This window comes from Procambarus clarkii, chromosome 72, assembly GCF_040958095.1.
Source record: "Procambarus clarkii isolate CNS0578487 chromosome 72, FALCON_Pclarkii_2.0, whole genome shotgun sequence".
NCBI classification, from domain to species: Eukaryota; Metazoa; Arthropoda; class Malacostraca; order Decapoda; family Cambaridae; genus Procambarus; species Procambarus clarkii.
In genome coordinates this window covers 8086551-8105085 of record NC_091221.1, presented here as the reverse complement: position 1 = coordinate 8105085, position 18535 = coordinate 8086551, and the positions used below count along the sequence as shown (strand labels likewise).

The 18535-nt window shown below is 38.6% G+C and overlaps 1 protein-coding gene across 3 annotated transcripts in view; it reads right to left on the bottom strand.

The window, feature by feature from the left end:
- Positions 1-17742, bottom strand: part of Tbc1d15-17 (TBC1 domain family member 15/17) — a 47551-nt gene extending 29809 nt beyond the window's left edge. Inside the window, exons 1-9 of one of the 3 annotated variants that reach the window (XM_069312443.1) lie at positions 17603-17742; positions 14762-14848; positions 14314-14425; positions 12157-12233; positions 11797-11921; positions 9697-9926; positions 2838-2936; positions 2514-2665; positions 683-881 (exon numbers count right to left, since the gene is read on the bottom strand). In XM_069312443.1, the coding sequence (XP_069168544.1) occupies positions 683-881; positions 2514-2665; positions 2838-2936; positions 9697-9926; positions 11797-11921; positions 12157-12233; positions 14314-14425; positions 14762-14848; positions 17603-17701 (1180 nt within the window). In that variant the 5' untranslated portion in view covers positions 17702-17742. Of the gene's footprint in view, positions 1-682; positions 882-2513; positions 2666-2837; positions 2937-9696; positions 9927-11796; positions 11922-12156; positions 12234-14313; positions 14426-14761; positions 14849-16205; positions 16232-16313; positions 16462-17602 lie in introns of those variants that run through there. The other 2 variants (XM_069312444.1, XM_069312445.1) reach the window with 2 other exon arrangements.
- Between the last annotated feature and the right edge of the window lie 793 nt (positions 17743-18535).

Genomic DNA, 18535 nt, shown 5'->3' with positions numbered 1-18535 from the left:
ATTTTCCCTAAATTTATGCAAATACATCATGCAGATAGAGGTACCAAATGTAAGGAACTCACTTTCTAATGAAGAAAAAAACTGACTATTTACTTTGTATCAAAATAATCTACAAATTCTATATTAACTTTAAGACTTATTTGAAACATTATGCATGTTAGTGCCATTGTGAGAATGTACGAGTTTATCACCAAAATCTGTACAACTAAAGCCACTGCACCTTTTTGGAAAAATTAATGTTCTATGTGCAGATGTAAATGAATTTTTTTTCGTACGCTCAGTAAATCATATTAACAGATAGCGAGATCTAGTGCAATGGATCCAAATCTCTGCTATTGTACTTCTACATTTCCTGCCTCCTAATACTCTGTCACACACATTCTTGAACGTGTGAATCTATGTATTTTTCACTACATGCCTGGAGCATACCTAAAGAGTTTTTCTGGAATTCTTCTTCTACCCGAGCCTGGCCTGAGCCCAGGCTCGCCTTGTGACATCTCAAAATCTAGTTCAAGTATGATCCATTTATTTACCACTAGCTCTGCATACAAGTATTTCCCTGTGTTTTTTTTGGACTCATTTGTAATACTTTACATACAATACTTTACATCAGCAGTGGATAAGGTCCAGAATTAACATCTGCTCGAGCAAAGTTCCACTGTACTCCACTACAACTACTTACCTATGAGACTACGACGTTCCTTGAAGCCACTGAAACGACTTTCTTGATCCTCGGTAATGGTCTTCCACTGCTGCTTCATAGTAAAGTAAAGGTTCTCTCTATCTCGCCGCCTCTCATCTCGCTGGATGTATGTGGAATTCCAGAGGTTGTGACCAAGTAAAAAGCACCATAATTCACGCCGAAGGTTTGGATGGATTCCCTGCAATGTTGTAAATAAATACAAACAAATAAATAAATAAAATAAATGCCATATGCCCCGAGGTCAAAGACACCCCCATTTTGAGTTGCTAAAAATTATGGAGGGAAAAAATGGATTGGTTAATTTGATTGACTGTTTTGGATTTGGTATGGCCCTGCTACCTTTTGAAAACGAGTTTTGAGGCTGAGGACGTGAGAAATAAACTAGATGTGGTGAAATTGTTTTAGGCAGACATGTTCATTTGGTTGTCTATTATAGGGTGAAATTAATATTTTGCTTAGTGAAAGGTGAGGCATATAAAGTTGCAACAAATCCCTTACTGCAATGAATTGGGGTTGGGACCACAGTTTTTTGTTTTTTTTTTGGGGGGGGGGGGGCCATACACTCACAACCCCCATGAAAGTTGGAAATGAGGTAATGATGAAATTGTTAACTAACGACACTGATAGGTTGAACACAATCCTTCTTCATATGGGCTGTGTTACATTATAAGGTTACCAGTATTTGAAAAGTATTTCTTTGATTAGTCTAATTAATAAGCACATTTATTTGGGCATGCTGCAAAAGTGCTTCATGCCACAACTGGAAAACCTTGATTATAATGATGCTAATGAGGACTGCAATTGAATAAGGAAAGACATGTAGCATCCATCAGCGTCATCAGCCAACATGAAGCACCGGGCTTGGGGCGTAGAAGAACTCCCCATGTCTGGCCTCAGGCTGGGCTTGGGGAGTAGAACTCCCCAAGCCTGGCCTCAGGCTGGGCTTGGGGAGTAGAAGAACTCCCCAAGCCTGGCCTCAGGCTGGGCTTGGGGAGTAGAAGAACTCCCAGAACCCCATCAAGCAGGTTAAACAATGCAATGCAAATAGTTATACAAGCGGTATAACAAGACAATGTGGCCAGCATGTATAATAAGCTCCTCACATACTGCCAACAGAGGTATAGCATACTAAAAATCTAAGATACTGCACCTTATTCCATCTACTTACTCCATTTACTTAAAATAGGTATTAAAGCATACCGGCAACAAATCAAGAGTCACTGTAAGACTGAACACCTGTGATCAACCTTGACTACTTGTTCAAAATTACTAATGTGACACAAATGCAAGTCTACAATCTGACATTTTTAGACAAAACAGGAGAAACAAAAGTACTGTATTTTTCCACAAGAGCAGCAAGTCTATGAAACAGTCTACCTACTGAAACCCTCAAATAAGTTTTAAAATAAAATTGAACAACAACACACAAGGCAAAGACCAAGTATTTTTTCAGATAAATTCAAGAAAATATGACTAGCCATGTTCACAGAACAAGAGCTAGCTAGGTAGCCGGTCGGCCGAGCGGACAGCACACTGGACTTGTGATCCTGTGATACTGGGTTCGATCCCAGGGGCCGGCGAGAAACAATGGGCAGAGTTTCTTTCACCCTATGCCCCTGTTACCTAGCAGTAAAATAGGTACCTGGGTGTTAGTCAGCTGTCACGGGCTGCTTCCTGGGGGTGGAGGCCTGGTTGAGGACCGAGCCGCGGGGACACTAAAGCCCCGAAATCATCTCAAGATAACCTCAAGATAGGTAAGGGGATATACTGTATATTGCAAGTAAATAATAACCAAAATAACACAAGTTACCCCTCTGAATATTCGTTGTTTAAGAGGCTCAACGTCCAAAACACGACCATCATCATCCACAAACTGTTGAAAATCGTCATGTGTAAGAGGGGACAATCTTTCTACTTCTGGTCGCTCTGCAAGAGTACCCTTCTTGGTCAAAAGCTCATAGCCTGTAAAAATCATAATGATTGTATACAGGGTCATGATACAATATATATATGCTATAATGTGTCATTACCAAAAACACACATTACTAACAAAATATTTATATATTGTATATACATATTTCATGTATTTGTTCACTATATTGTTACTTTTGGAAATAATTATGCATATACATACCTGGTTCAAGATCTTCAAAGCCATTAAGACTGTGGAAGAGCTCAGCAACATCCTCGTCGCCATCAGTTTCACGGACATAACCTTCGACTCCATTATACACTGTTTACAAGCAACAAAAGCAGACATAAGGATATGAGGCAGTAGAAAACCTATTGGTCCATGTAAAGCAGCAGCTAATAATAACTACTTTAACCCACTCATAAGTAGGTCTTGATTATACTAGAAACACTCCAGTGACTCCCGTGCCTGTTATGTCAACCAGTAATCTATTTTCATAGAGCAAGAATTCTATTTCCAAACTAGTAATAACTTAATTCTTCTCGCACTCGAGACTTAGCTAAATCTATTATAACTTTTCAGCAATTTGTATACTCTACCTCAGTCATATCCCACTAACTCTTATCATTTCCAGGGAACATTAATTAAAATTTCTGGAACTTCCTCTACGAGAGATTCGTTACGATATGTTGTAACATTATCAGCGAGAGGAAGAGAGGAAAGCTTATCACAGTCCCTCTAGCTAAAGAGAACCAAATAACTTTGTAATATTCTTTGCTGCTCACTTTCAAGGGTAATTTATGTTTATTCTACAGTGCAGTGCTCAAAAACTAAACTGTATTATCTAAATGGGGCTGAAGAAGTCCCAGATAAAACAGAAGTACTGTATAACATTAGATGTTTCAGGACAGTAGTAGATGCCAAACCCATAGCAAACCCCCAAAATGTCAAACGACACATTATGGGGAAGGCAGGACACAAGTGTACTAACATCCTGTAACTAAATTTAGATCATTTTACACCCCGCCTCCCCCCCCCTTTCAACCACACCCCGCCTCCCCCCCCCCCTTCCTGTCCTCAACCAAAGCAACACGTGTAGAGAAAGGATTGAGGGAAGGGTAGGGAGGGAGTGAGGGAAGGGTAGGGAGGGAAGGATGGAGGGAAGGGAAGGGAGGGAGGGAAACACTAAAGATAACAGCAGACATCCTGTTACCCCATGTGAGGCAGCTATTTAAACTTGACCAAACTCATTCATATACAAGTCATATATTACATTTGAAGGTCCATGCTAATCATGACTCTTAGATCGATTTTTTTGCAATCTAATTTGGCAACTCCAACATTGTCCTGTTAATAACAATTAGTTATTATCATTACCTAGATTCAAAGCCATCCATTTGTAAACATTAGGCTTCAGCTAATCTTTCCTCTACTTAAAGTCTAAATTGTATTAACAGAATTGATTTCTCACCCTATTTTTGTAAATAATATGCAAATCTGATAACATTACTGTTTAACCCTGTGTCTAAATCGTTTATACATGTGTGTGGTAAACAGGCATCCCAGAATGGAGACTTTGGCCACTCCACGTGCAACAGTTTCCCCCCCCCCCTTGCAATTCACTATTAATGCTGACCCTCCTTTTCAATAAAAAGAATTATGCCCCAATCCAACATAACTTCCACAAATATCATGCACTTTCTAATGAGTTTTTTGCAGCACAGTATCAAAAGGCTTTGCTTAAACCAAGGAATATAATGTCACAATCTTTTCTGCTATACAGTGCCCAAGATATGCTGAAAAAGAATGAGAGAATATTTGGTAAATGCCATCACAAGTCACATTTCTTTTTCCTGTACAGCACATACAAGCATCAGAGACTGTTCAACATGCTTCCACTACACATAAGGGACATAACTGGCCGACCCCTCACAGTGTTCAAGAGAGAACTGGATAAGCACCTCTAAAGGATACCTGATCAACCAGGCTGTGACTCATACGTCAGGCTGCGAGCAGCCGCATCCAACAGCCTGGTTGATCAGTCCGGCAACCAGGAGGCCTGATCGACGACTGGGCCGCGGGGACGCTATCCCCCGGAAGCACCTCAAGGTAACCTCAAGGCAAGGCAAGGAGCCACCATGTTTTATAATTGGCTTGTCCAAGCAATCACAACTACTAAGTGTATACTAAAGCATCCCTCATTTCCCTTCCTCTTAGTAATTGTACATTCTTGTAATACTTACTAAAGACTGCATCCTACAAAACAACATTGCACTGCATACTGTATGAATAAATATACTATATATCAAGTACTGTAATTTACTGTACTTTACAATATATTTGAACAAATAAATGTATCTAATAAAATTTCCCTATATTCTGGCCATTAATGAAATACCACATCTATATCTGGCAACTGTGTATTGATAATACACTATATCCAAATTTTTAAAAAGCGTATCAATAGTTCTGTTTCATACCAACCTTGTCGCCATGATTTAATCATATATATGTTGCTACCAAAGAGACGCCTAATTGGGCATGTTAAAAATGCCCAATTATAATTAGCACATTACCCTGAAGGGACAATTACAATTATAATTACACTCAATTGCTACCAAAGAGACCCCTAATTGGGCATGTTAAAAATGCCCAATTATAATTAGCACATTACCCTGAAGGGACAGTAAGCAGGTGTTGTGGGATTATATATATATATGTGCATCCCCTCCTCTGGTGGAAAGCCATTTCCAGCATAACATAACCAAAGGAATGAAACCTGCTAGCTACAAGAAACTTCAGATACGCATAAATTACTTAGGCCCTCTTGCAACTGACATGCTTCATCCCAGCAGGTTCAGATGTCACATTCTTGGAAAAAAAAATATGTTTATTTAGATGGTTGCTGAGCATTTTACTGGGAGCAAGGACCCAAATATCTAAAAATATTTGTTCTGACATCTTGAAAAACAAAGTTAGGAATTCTAAAAGTAATTTTAGAATTCTAAAAACTAATTTTTAGGAGAAATATTTTTATAAAATGTCAATAATTAAGCTGGAGAGTGTATATATGAATTAAAAAACTAAGTGATCTATGAACACAAACTTTTGCATACACATTTTATTACATAACAGTAACTATCCATCTATACAGCATTTTACCGCTAAACACACATAAATCAATATGATATAAAGAACATTTCTGATAAATATATATCAGGAATCTCAAACAAAGTTGCACTTGATCAGCAAAAGAAAATGTTGCCAAAATGAATGACAAGAACTTATTTGCAGTCTATCAGTCAACACACTCGAGAATGGCTCGATCAGTAATTAGAGATACGGCACCATAAACGTGCTTCAAGTATCAAACTTGCATTTAAGCTTGCCACACAAAAATTTTGCAACAAATACACACAAGTGCTAATAGGATGGCTGGTCAGAGTTGATTTCCTTAATAAATTCCACAATTTCCTTAATAAACTCCACAATTTCCTTAATAAATTCCACCATTTCCTTAATAAATTCCACAATTTCCTTAATAAATTCCACAATTTCCTTAATAAATTCCACAATTTCCTTAAAATATTCCACATTTTCCTTATTAAATTCCACAATGTATTTCAAGGGACATCATAAACTATACCTCCGATAATTGAACTCTGGCAGCGAACGCGAAATTAATAAAATCAGAAAAATAAAACCAAATATTTAAACATTAAAAACCAGATTACTGTAAACATATATACATGAATGACAGCTGTTGACAGGTCATTTATTACCACATTCAGCATGAGCTTGTCTAGAGGCAGAATGTTTACACACTGAATGCTGATGTTTCATTTGTTAAAACAACGACAAACTGCACTGGTATCGAGTCTTGTCTGGGACCCATGGTACTAAACCTTCAACTGAGCTAAGGGATTACCCAAGCAGCACAATCTGACCTAAATAGCAAACATCCTGCCAGGCACATCCCAACTAACGTTATCTTAGTAGGATATGATTCTCTCACATTTTTACATCTGCTTAATCTTGTAATGTATTTAATTTTATAAAACAATGACCAGTAAACACGTATAAAATTGACACAACACAAAAATAAATGAAAGTGAAAGGATACACAATGGTACAGTTGATCTATAAGGCTGTTGCTTCGTGCAGTCCGCAATCCCAGGACGACATTACAACACGGCTGATCTGACACTTTCTGCAGGAACTCGTCCAATTGCCTCTTGAGAGGAATCATTTTATTTCTTCTATTGCCAGAACAAGACACCCATGTCAGAAGACAGGAGACCCCAGCACCCATGTCAGAAGACAGGAAACACCAGCACCCATGTCAGAAGACAGGAAACACCGGCACCCATGTCAGAAGACAGGAGACTCCAGCACTCATGTCAGAAGACAGGAAACACCAGCACCCATGTCAGCAGACAGGAGACCCCAGCACCCATGTCAGAAGACAGGAGACTCCAGCACTCATGTCAGAAGACAGGAAACACCAGCACCCATGTCAGAAGACAGGAGACCCCAGCACCCATGTCAGAAGACAGGAAACACCAGCACCCATGTCAGAAGACAGGAAACACCAGCACCCATGTCAGAAGACAGGAGACTCCAGCACTCATGTCAGAAGACAGGAAACACCAGCACCCATGTCAGAAGACAGGAAACACCAGCACCCATGTCAGCAGACAGGAGACCCCAGCACCCATGTCAGAAGACAGGAAACACCAGCACCCATGTCAGAAGAGAGCATGCACGTGCACCCACAAACCAGTACCTGTGTCAGGAAAGCACATACACACACCAGCACCTGTCAGCATAAGAGCACACACCAGCATGTGTGTGTGTCAGAGGAGCAGAAATAGCAGCACCTATGTCAGAAGGACAGAAATACCAGCACCTGTGTCTAGGGAGCAGACACACTGGCACCTGTGTCACTGATTGAAGCGCCTTTAACTGAACACTTCCTTTATAATTAAACAAATTCGGTGTTTTCTTAATTTTCTTCTGCAGGCCTTGCAGAATTTAAAAAATATCAAGGATGAGGAAGTACAACAAAGCTTACATAACCTTTGGTTTTTATGTCCTTTGCTGAATGTGATGGTACATTGAGGGTAGAATGCTTTTTGTGTGGCAAAGTTTGTTGCCAGTGGAAGAATGAAGCCGCAAAGCTGACGGAGCACCTTACGTTTTGTTTATCCTGAAAATGCACAAGTGTGAATCTTTTTTTGCAAGAAGGCTCAATGTGTAAAGACTGAACCTTTACCAAAGCTTGGATTTGTCCCAACACAAAAGCCTTGTTTTGAAGCATCCTACAAAGCTGATTATTTCATTGCCAAACAAAAGCCACAAATGGTGCGAGACCGTTGTCAAGCCTCATGCTCTGGAAATGGCCCAACTGGTTTGGAGCTTTGAACAGAGGAAGAAAAGTGAAGGATCTTAAATGATGCCAACCACTCCAGATTCGCTAACGCGTCTTAATATTTTGTAGCAGGTCATAGAGGAATTGGCAGCTACAGTATTTTCCTTCAGCAAGCAAATGGCTGAAACCACTGTCATCTTCAAAATGGTGGAAACAAAATTTGTCAGGACAAAATCTTAGAAATCTCTGCATTAATTGAGTACCTGCAATACATTGCAACTCACTGGTTTATGCATCAACATACATTAACATCAACGTTCTCAGCCATCAGTCCTGGAAGACTCCTGGACTTCAACTTCCTCGTCTCCAACTTCCTCGTCTCCAACCTCCTCGTCTCCAACCTCCTCGTCTTCAACCTCCTTATTTTCTTCCAGATTATAATGCATTGCATACTTTACTCCCAAAAAGACATGGTCACTTTTACCCCAAGGAAGGAAGGAAGGTACTGAATGTCAAATATCTCTTCCTCTTTCCAGGTAAATATCACATCCAGCATGGAGGGAGCATCCCTTTTCCCTCATCCTCATAGCTTGTTTAACAAGTTGATACATGAATGTTTCCAGGATGAGGTTTACGAATCTACAGGTCCAAAAGCCATCGGTTCTAGCTTCATTTGTGTCCCAGTCTATGAATTTCAAGTTGAAGTCGGCAACTACCAACATCCGTGATCTATCTTTATCTGCTCTCCCTAAAATTAGAAGACCTTCTCGTTTATTATCCAGCTTCTCCTTTGTCCATGTGTTGCATGGCGGTAGACTATATGCATTTATGATCATTAGTTTATCATCCTGATTGCAGATCTCTAGTGTGAAGGACAATATGTAGAATACACTAAGAGGGGAAATAATGTAAGGAAACTCCATACATGGATTCGTTAAGCTATGGCAACACAAATGAGTAGGGAAACACTCCATTAGTTGATTGATGGGTATTAAGTATAAGCCCTGCAACTAGAGTTTGATATCTTCAAACAAATAAATGGGAACAGCAGTCACACAATTTGCATGAGAGAAGTGTTTTGGTGAAGCTTTTGCAGAGAAGTTTCACACAAATCAAACGTAGGGCCAATGCAGAGAAAAATAGGGATTTATCCCAAATCTCAAAGTCTTATTTTTCTCCCTTGCCTTTCAAACCTTAATGTTAACAATACTGCTAAACACATCCACCACTTCCTAGCCACAAATTCAAATAAAAAGCAGAATACTTAATCATTTCCAAATTGAAGGAAAAGAATCCAGAGTATACGAATCATAACACAAGCGCAAGAAATCACACGGTAATTGTGTTGTTTTGGGCAGTAATTGGCATTAGGGACAAAATAGGACCGAAAGAACCATGTAGATGACTTTCAACCTTGTGCTTGGGTTTGTGCTAAGTGAATCATGCCTGCTGCCGTTTATCATTTGGTGCTGAAAGGAATTTTACATTTCGTGAACTTTCACATAAAAAATTGGCAGATTCATGGTTCAATATACGTTCCTACCTATCTACCTACTGTGCCTACCTAATGCTGATTCTCAAAACTGTAGATTATCACAGAACATTTCTGTAAATAATGAGCAAATAATAAATTAGTAATTGTGCTTATAACAAAAAACTACAGTGCGCCACGGCCCTTTTTAATCGGTACTAAAATATCACCACACTTACAAACTACATCATAAAACTTGGAGAGTGCACCAACAGTGGTTGTATAAGGATCTCGTTTTAAATTGCTGATGAAGCCCCATACTCGCTGCTGTGTGTTGCCCCACTGACCATGACCTGCTGCTCCTCCAAAGCCCCGGCGAGGAGGAACCAAGTTCATGGCTGACAGCTCGTCATCCATAGCAGCAAGTCGTTTGTCACTCACCAAATACAGATCGCTATCCTTTTCTGACCTGCCAAAAAAAAATGATCTAAGCTTGCAAATTTAATTTTTGTGGCATGTTGGAATCAAAATGCAGCCATTCAAAATGATTTCTAAGGTTTCTATGGATAATCTTCCAAAGAAGAGCTGATGGCAAGTAGCCATCAAAACATTGAAATTGCAGCTTTCTGTGAAAGTGATGCCAAATCTCTTATATTTTAAAAATCCAAAATTGCATTAAACATCCAAGGCCCCCAACTATTTCTTGTAATGTTGCCTCCATCTGTGAACTTGGTCCCAACATCCTAAGCAACCCTACACAGTCTCTACTTTAGAAAACTGTTGCTCGAATAATCAGATGAGTAAATACAGTACAGCATGGAAAACGTGTGTTCCAACAGGAGATTCACCGAATCGAGGTTCATTGAATCGAGATTCCACTATAATAAAATTCACCAAATATTACTGGATATCATCGTGATGACAAAACTACAGACACTTCTAAATGAGGTGGCATTTCCAAGGGAGAAGGGAAGGCTACTCAACAAAGGGATAAGATCAAACAAGCAGAATAAGTGAAGGCATTGTAATGTTGATGAAGGAACACTTAGTTGTAAAAGAAATAACACTTGAAAACCCACGAGATGTTGAGTTGACACCACTGGTGATTCAAAATCAGAGAGAAAAATAATAGCTATGAATGTCTACAGCCCACTAGTAATATATGAACGAGAGAGGGACTAAATGACAAACAAGATAGACTTGCACATTGTTAGTATTGTATTGAGAGAGTAATATGAAATCACTAGATTTTGAGGCTTATGAGGCAAGAACAGAAGGCATACGTTCAGGAAAATTTGTAAATCTCATCACGTAACCTAAGAAATTTACCTGAACTCGTCCGCGGGCCCACTAACACTAGTAGCCTCGATCGGGAACTAAGCCAGCGGCTTGTCACAGGTCCCCCTCCCTCATTTGTCCTGATAATTTTTTCAAGCTGGATATTCAGTCAAGTTTTGGCATTTATGGCAGTAAATGTAGTACAGCAGTTTTTTATGCATATCAGCAGGTTGGCAGTTCCATGGGTTTATTCATTTATTTATTCTATGGGTTTATAACCCTGTGGGGTGAAAAAGTATCTCCTGTTATCAGTCCGACATTGTGGCTTGTTGGGCCTTGTTTGCATTACATCAGACCTCATGAAGAAGTTGTCTGGATCAACATCCTCCAAATTGTTAAGTATTTTGAATGTTTTGATGCAATCAGTCTTATTATGTCTGGTTTGCAGTGTTGTTAGCCCTGTGGGCCTAAGCCTTTCCTGTATGAGAGAGTTGACCTAGTTCTGGAATTATTTGTGTGTACAGTGCACATGTGTACAGTACGTGTACAGTGCCATAGGATTAAACCACTATTCACCACCTAAGCGGAATCCTATAAACAAGCAAGGAACACCCATGCACAATATGTCCCTAACATTGGGGCAACTACAGAGAATAAGCCCAAGAAAGTCTGACATCCAAGCCCTTCAGAAAAGAAACTGACCAGGAAACAGGAAATGCAAGCCGACACCAGGGAAGACAACCCTGTACCACATAAATAGTACCTATTTCACAAGGAGACTTTTGCTCATCCAAGTTTGTACTGAAAATGAACAAAAGATATTAAGCTAATTTTTATATTAAAATATTAGTTCTTTTAATGTGGTAATAGTATTAGAATACAGTACTGGACTATGAATACACACATATTTCATCATTTGCACTAAACAAAAATAAGTCACACAAATAGCACAAGAAATGAAATGCTATAGTTACTCCAATGAATCTCCAATGAACATGACCTAGTCGCAATTAGTTTCAAGAACCAAGCATCCAGTACTTGCTAAAAATGTATACACATACCTTTTGACAGCTACATATCTCAGGAGCACTTCAACAAAACATAACACGGATCCTGAGCGGAAAGCCAGAGCAGGGTGAGTGGTTCCATCTCGTTGAATCAGAACCAGCGAGTCGTTATTTGCAATCTGCAAGTTATTATTCGTCAAAGTATCGTATTAGTGCTGAGAGTTGTATAGTATCTTTCTTATTGAATATACGCCTAATAATATTGCAGTGCTCTATTACTATCTCAAGATCTGCTGTAATCAAATACAGTAACTATAAATGTATCCTTCCATAAAATTCCCTCATTATTCATTATTATTACTCCCTCATTCCTTGGGGCATCATTTATTAAAATTGCAACAATCTGCGACTTACTTTATAGCTGCGAAGGTCAACTAATTCAATGGATATGGGACGAACATTGCGGCGTGGTGTACTTATCTCTACCGAGTCTGTAAAGTACAAGACATATATTCCATTTACTGTAAACATAATTTAATTAGAAAAGTCCACAACTATTGCAATGTGACAGAGGAAATGTATAAATATCACCATAAAAGCATTATTACAAGAATGCTTTGTACAGTGTACAAAATACTATTACATTAGTATATATATAAAAAACTCAAATTAATAAAATGCTTCTTTATGGGGACCTTGGTTGGACCTTGGACCTTGGCCCTGTTGCTAGCTGCTCCGAGATAGTGCCACACACGTCACATTAACCCTAATAGCCTACTGGAGACCAGTGGCCAAACCTGGCCCCCCTAAGAGATGCAGGGAGCAGGGGATTCATGATCCTCCTCACTGAAGAAACAAACCCCCAGAAAGTGAAGCAAAACAGACAACTGCAAGGTTAACAAAGTAAACAATGCAGCAAACAATTCAGCAAGCAATCCTCCCAGCAGTTAGGTCATACCCCCAAGTTGCAGCTGGCCACCACTAGGTGGCAGCACCATGGGAGCTGCTTGCTCCTCACATCAACAATTATCAGTCCAATGCCAAAGAAAACAGAATGATGCACCTAGTAGTGGGAATAGAGGGTTCTGGGAGTCTCTTAGGCACCCTCCAGAAAAAGGCATTTCATTACTGTACATTCAACTCTGGTTATCTGAAGAGGCTAAACAGTGGCACTGTGTTCCAAACTAATCACAGAGAATGGAAAATTGGGATTCACTAGGGGAGGAGAGTAAAAATCAACCACCAAATGAAAGGGTACTAAGGAAACCCTGCAGACGACCTGAGGTCCACGAGCCTTGGAACAGGAGACTGGAACAACAAACAACTCAACCTTCAAACGATGCACCCACAGATAAACAAACCAAAAAATTAAATTCAGCAAAGACGGAACTAGCCAAGCGAATATATTGCAAAAGAACTTTACTGCAAAAATCTTGTCAGGCCTACTACCCTACCAATAGACAAAGGGAAACAAAATGAGACATACTCCCCCAAAAGTCCTCAAGATGAACATGAAGGAAGCAAATAAGGGGCCATGCCTAGAGAAAGTGCTACAAAGGGAACAAAGAATCTCTTCCCCCCTCCCCCCTCCACCCATGTCCAACTGTTGAGAAAAACTGACCAACGACCAAAAACCACTTGCTCGCAAAAAAAAAAACGACAGCTTGGGAACCCAAACCAGCCAGTCGTTGTGGCAGGCCTAGAGCAGAAGCACAACTAACAAAGATGCAACCCCCCACCCCCCATCAATGGTCCAAAGGGCCAGAAAAAGCTGAAGGAAAAACCTACAAACCCTTTCTGGCATCTATTTCCTTCGGTTAGAGTGATTTTGAATCCTCTGCTTCTTCTTGTGCCTCTGGGAGGGGTCCAGGTTTTGGCCTTTGGTTTCCAGTAAGCATTTTAAAATGTATAAAGAGCCTGGTGTAAATAAAATTAATGGAGCTATCCAGGATGTAGCAACAGCGAGTCACCTATTAAACCCTCTCAGAAAAGTATTTACTATGGCGACTGCAGTGTTTAATGTAAATAAGCAGTCATACATTTTTGCTCACACTAAAGTATTTTAATATTTTAGCCAGCATGATCAGGCATTTCCAAGATACTGAATAAAATCCTGTTGGAAGAAAAAAAGTATTTCCTCTCTAATGAGAATAAATGCTTGAAGGAATGAGTATATGACAAGACTGAAAAGGAAATCAAAAAGAAAGCATGCCAGGAGTAAAAATTAATATGAATTTTTTTTAGAAAACTCAAAAGAAAATGGACTCACATTTTTCAGAAACTAAACTATTATGAAAAGAGGTTAGAAGTGCAATAGACACACTGAAAGAAAAAATGGAAATAATAAAGACATACTCCACTTAAACAAAAATATACCTAATACAGGAACTAATCTCGACTATTACAGTACAGTTTGCAAGCAAGCCTGCCTTGTACCCAAAAAGATGATTATTTTTGGCTAAGTGAACAAAAGATACAGGAATTCAAAGAGGTTGCAGCATGTGCACTCACTATCACACTATTTTTTTTTTTAACACAAAAGTCGGTAAAATAGAAATCTGATGTGCAAACCTGAGACATTGTGATGTGTAAATGTAACAGCAGCAGAGTTGATAACTGCCCACTCACTATCTGTTGAGGCTTCATCATCACAGCATCGCCACTCCACAACTACTCCATGCCGCTAATATGAAAAGGAAACACAATACAGGTGTTCATTAAAAAATTAACAATATTTTTACTCAAATAGTGACCGAAGATTAAGAAAAGGTGATTGAGTAATGGCAAGCCCATTGTCAAAAGGAATTTCAAGAACATTTTATGAAACTAAACAATTTAAAAAAATGAGGAATGACACAACCGGTAATGAAATATTAGAATCGTATAGTTAACTACACAACTCGCCACCAATTAGCCTTGCTGTGTGGAAACAGTATAACTACAATATTCAATAGTAAATTTAGCATAATTGCACAACAGCAGCACAATACTGTATACATTCAAGACTAAAGGAACTTACTCTTTCCATTATGCGTAATTTTCCACTAACTGACAACTCCTCTTGTGATGTAGGAAGAGTATAGACCTCATCTTGCTCGTACACAAGCTGTTTGAAAATGAAGAGTACACAATTAATACTTGTGCAATGCTTAAATAATTAATGTAGATAATAATGTATAATAAATATAAGGTAATATAATTAAAAATACCCAACATTCAGAGATAACTAATGTGCCGTTTCTGTGGCGTACCAGATCAACCCAGATTTGCCTGATCAACCAGGCTCTGATTCATACATCTAGCTGCGAGCATCCGCGTCCAACAGCCTGGTTGACCAGTCCAGCAACCAGGAGGCCTGGTCAAGGATTGGGCCAAGGGGATGCTAAACCCCGAAATCATCACAAGGTAAGATACAATTAAAGATCATCCCTCCCTCTCACACAGTTATATCTCTCAGAAAATACGAAACATCCTGCCACTTTGGCTCTTAAAATGGCATGTAGGGTATACCTGGACTTCAACTAGCAGCAAACTCAAAAGGAAACTTCTGAAGACTTTTGAGCAGAAAGTAAAACTTAAAAAGTGAAATCTAAGAACCCTTAGGATGACTGCATAACAAATAATAGTCAGCAAAGTATTGAATTTTTAATATATTTTGAAAGATAAAGCTCTATGCTTAAATTGTGAGCGATATATCACTGTAGAATCAGCAGCAGTTAGCCAGGCTGAAAATGCACTTAGCTATTATATAAGTAGTATACTTGTATACTAGGCCCAGAGACTAATAGATTACTATTTTTATATTAAATACATAGAAGTACATTTTTAAAGTCACTAATGTACAGATGTATAACAGGTAAATTCAGAGAGTTGGACATCAGGCTGTATGTGAATAGATTCTGAAGAATAACTTCAGACCAACCTCACCTAAACTAAATAATATACTGCACTTAACTTTTTTTTTAAATTAGGAAAATAACAAGCATACAAAATGCTTGTGTACAATTTATGTTTATGGTAATTCGTGTGTGTGTGTATATTTTTTTATCTTCATTTAAAAAATAAATTAATTGTTTTCTGAACGGTAATGGAGTTCAGGAAGTTAAAAGTATAAATAAAGTCCATAACTCTCCAACATGAAGAGAAGAATATGTATAACTTTGTTGTTGTTTAAAGAGCATTCTTGTGAAGACATAGATGCTTGTCCTTCATTTGTAAAATTGATGTCTCGTAAATCTTAAAGACATCAAAACCCTAATTTAAGGGCAAACTTTGGGAATTCCTAATGACACACATATATATATTTACACAAAATCAGTATCTCTATAATATATATGCATATATCTACTGGAAAAATAATTGCGTAGACAAAATAAAACAAAAAAAGGGTTATATCAACACAGGCGAGGAAGACTGTGTTTACAAACAGCAAAATATAACAAAACACAAGGCTGATGCCCAACTCTGGTTCAGGGCCCCACAAGTGCTGGCGCCCAGGGTGCCTACACGCGCCTCGCACGCCCTCCCCGCCTCTTAAAAACTCGGAAATAATCGCCATAGAAGGCACTCACGAGCTCCTCGTCCATCTTTGTTTACGTGCTACAGGTGATGATGACTAACGTTGTTGTGACTCGCGGGAGAGCCACCAATCAGCGAGCGGGACCTGGCGCCGTCCGCTGATTGGCTCTCAGCTGGCGACTCGCGACCCCTGCGCCGCTTCGCCTCCCGGCAACGGATACAAGTCATATCGTACATAAGACGATTCGCCTCCATATTTAGAACCCTATCTAACTTAACCTAGCTCAATCTAATCTAACCTAACCCAACCTAACTTAACCTAACCGAGCAAAATACAGTCTAGCCTAAGCTAATATATCCTAGCATAGCAATATACACGGTTTTAATAAACAGAAAACGAGCTTTGTCGAATCGTCTCGTGTACGAAATAATCATACCTCCCCCTTCCCCAACCCCATCACCAACAACACTCCTCCATGCTTTCATCACACAGTAATAATGTTGGCATTTGGCATTGATCTAACTTCCGCAAAGTGTGGTATGAGCATTTGTCTTCCTTTGTGTATCAAACTATTACGGATAGCTAAGTTACAATACCCCCCCCCCCCTGTATGTACTTTAATATTTTTAATGGGCATGTATTTGATTAGTTTGTATAAAGCAAAATAATTAACAGCTTATGTAACCCGTCCATATATTGTAATGGTATTATATATTAATAAAACATTGGTATTAATTGATGTGTCTATACATGCGGATTTTTAATTATATTCTAGAATGAAGAAAGTGCAGTGATGTAGTCAAATGTCAGACCGTGAAATAGACGTCTCCCGTACTGGATCAAGACGCGTACGGCAGTTTTTTTAGTTTATAGCTATGCAATATAAGGCTTGGCGCCTTCCTTTGATAATAACTACATTAGATAATTAAGTTTGTCGGGACAGGTAGCCTATATATATATTACACACTATATAAACAATAGATCGAGCATAAGTGGATTAATATTGGCGATTTAAAATGGATTATTTGTAATCAGTAGGTAAAGAGGCTCGTACATGAGTGAGATACGAGATTAAGGTTATTATACGTATATTAAGTTGGAGACATAACACTGTAGTTAGTTTAGTTAATTTATTATGAACCCCATACCCATCTTGTGGGCGGTAGTGGAAAGGGTTACAGAGGCACATAATGGGTTCTTCAGGGACTGTACAATTCATTAAGCTAAGCAAGTTACAATCTTGATGGCCTAGTTACAAAACATCGTAAGAAGAAGTAAGTAACTATCAAAAGAAGGCACCAAACCGAGAAGGTCGTAACGAGCAAAAACTTCAAATCTCACGAAGTAGAAATGGTCGAGAGGAGGAGGTTGAACAGCCAGATACTCTGGTCTACTCCAGTGAACACTCCAGCCGGCCCACGGCTCCTCCCGGTGCCACATGACCTTCTCACTACTGGGTAAAGGTTCCTACTGCTGCAGCCATGGCTCCCGCTTCAGGTTATATCCAGCCTAGAGTATAACTGGCAGACGCGCCATTGTCAACAAGACAGCCTAGTATATCCTCTCTCCGATCTTCTTTCTGTAAGAGTGTGTAACCCACCCATCATAGCCAGCGATATGAGACATTCTTATTCCCCCTCACTTTATTATTGACACAGTGCAATAGCCGTCATCTGACACAAAGTAAAAAAAGAAAAACTATATGATCTCAATCAGTCTCATTATACCACTGCCAGCTTAGTCTATTATCGTTATCTGTACAATTAGAGTGCGTGGTTATCAGTGTGTGTCTTGTGACACAGCACCGGTGGGAGGGGTAATCATGTGAACCTGATTATTCTCCTGATAACACTAATATATATATATAAACAATCTATATCTTTATTATCACTCAGAATGTTCGGTTTGTGAGGTGTCTATATACATTACATATATACCTGTTCAGGGACCCACTTCCCTATATACATTTATATATATACATATATATATATATATATATATATATATATATATATATATATATATATATATATATATATATACATATATATATATATATATATATATATATATATATATATATATATATATATATATATATATATATATATATATATATATATATATATATACATTCTTGTAAGAATGAACATTCATTCTATAATTAATGAGTATATTCTATAATGAGTATAATATTATTATACTCTTATATTATAAATCTATACACTTATTTTTTCTCCCATAACGTAAATATATTCGAAAATGTTCTTTTAA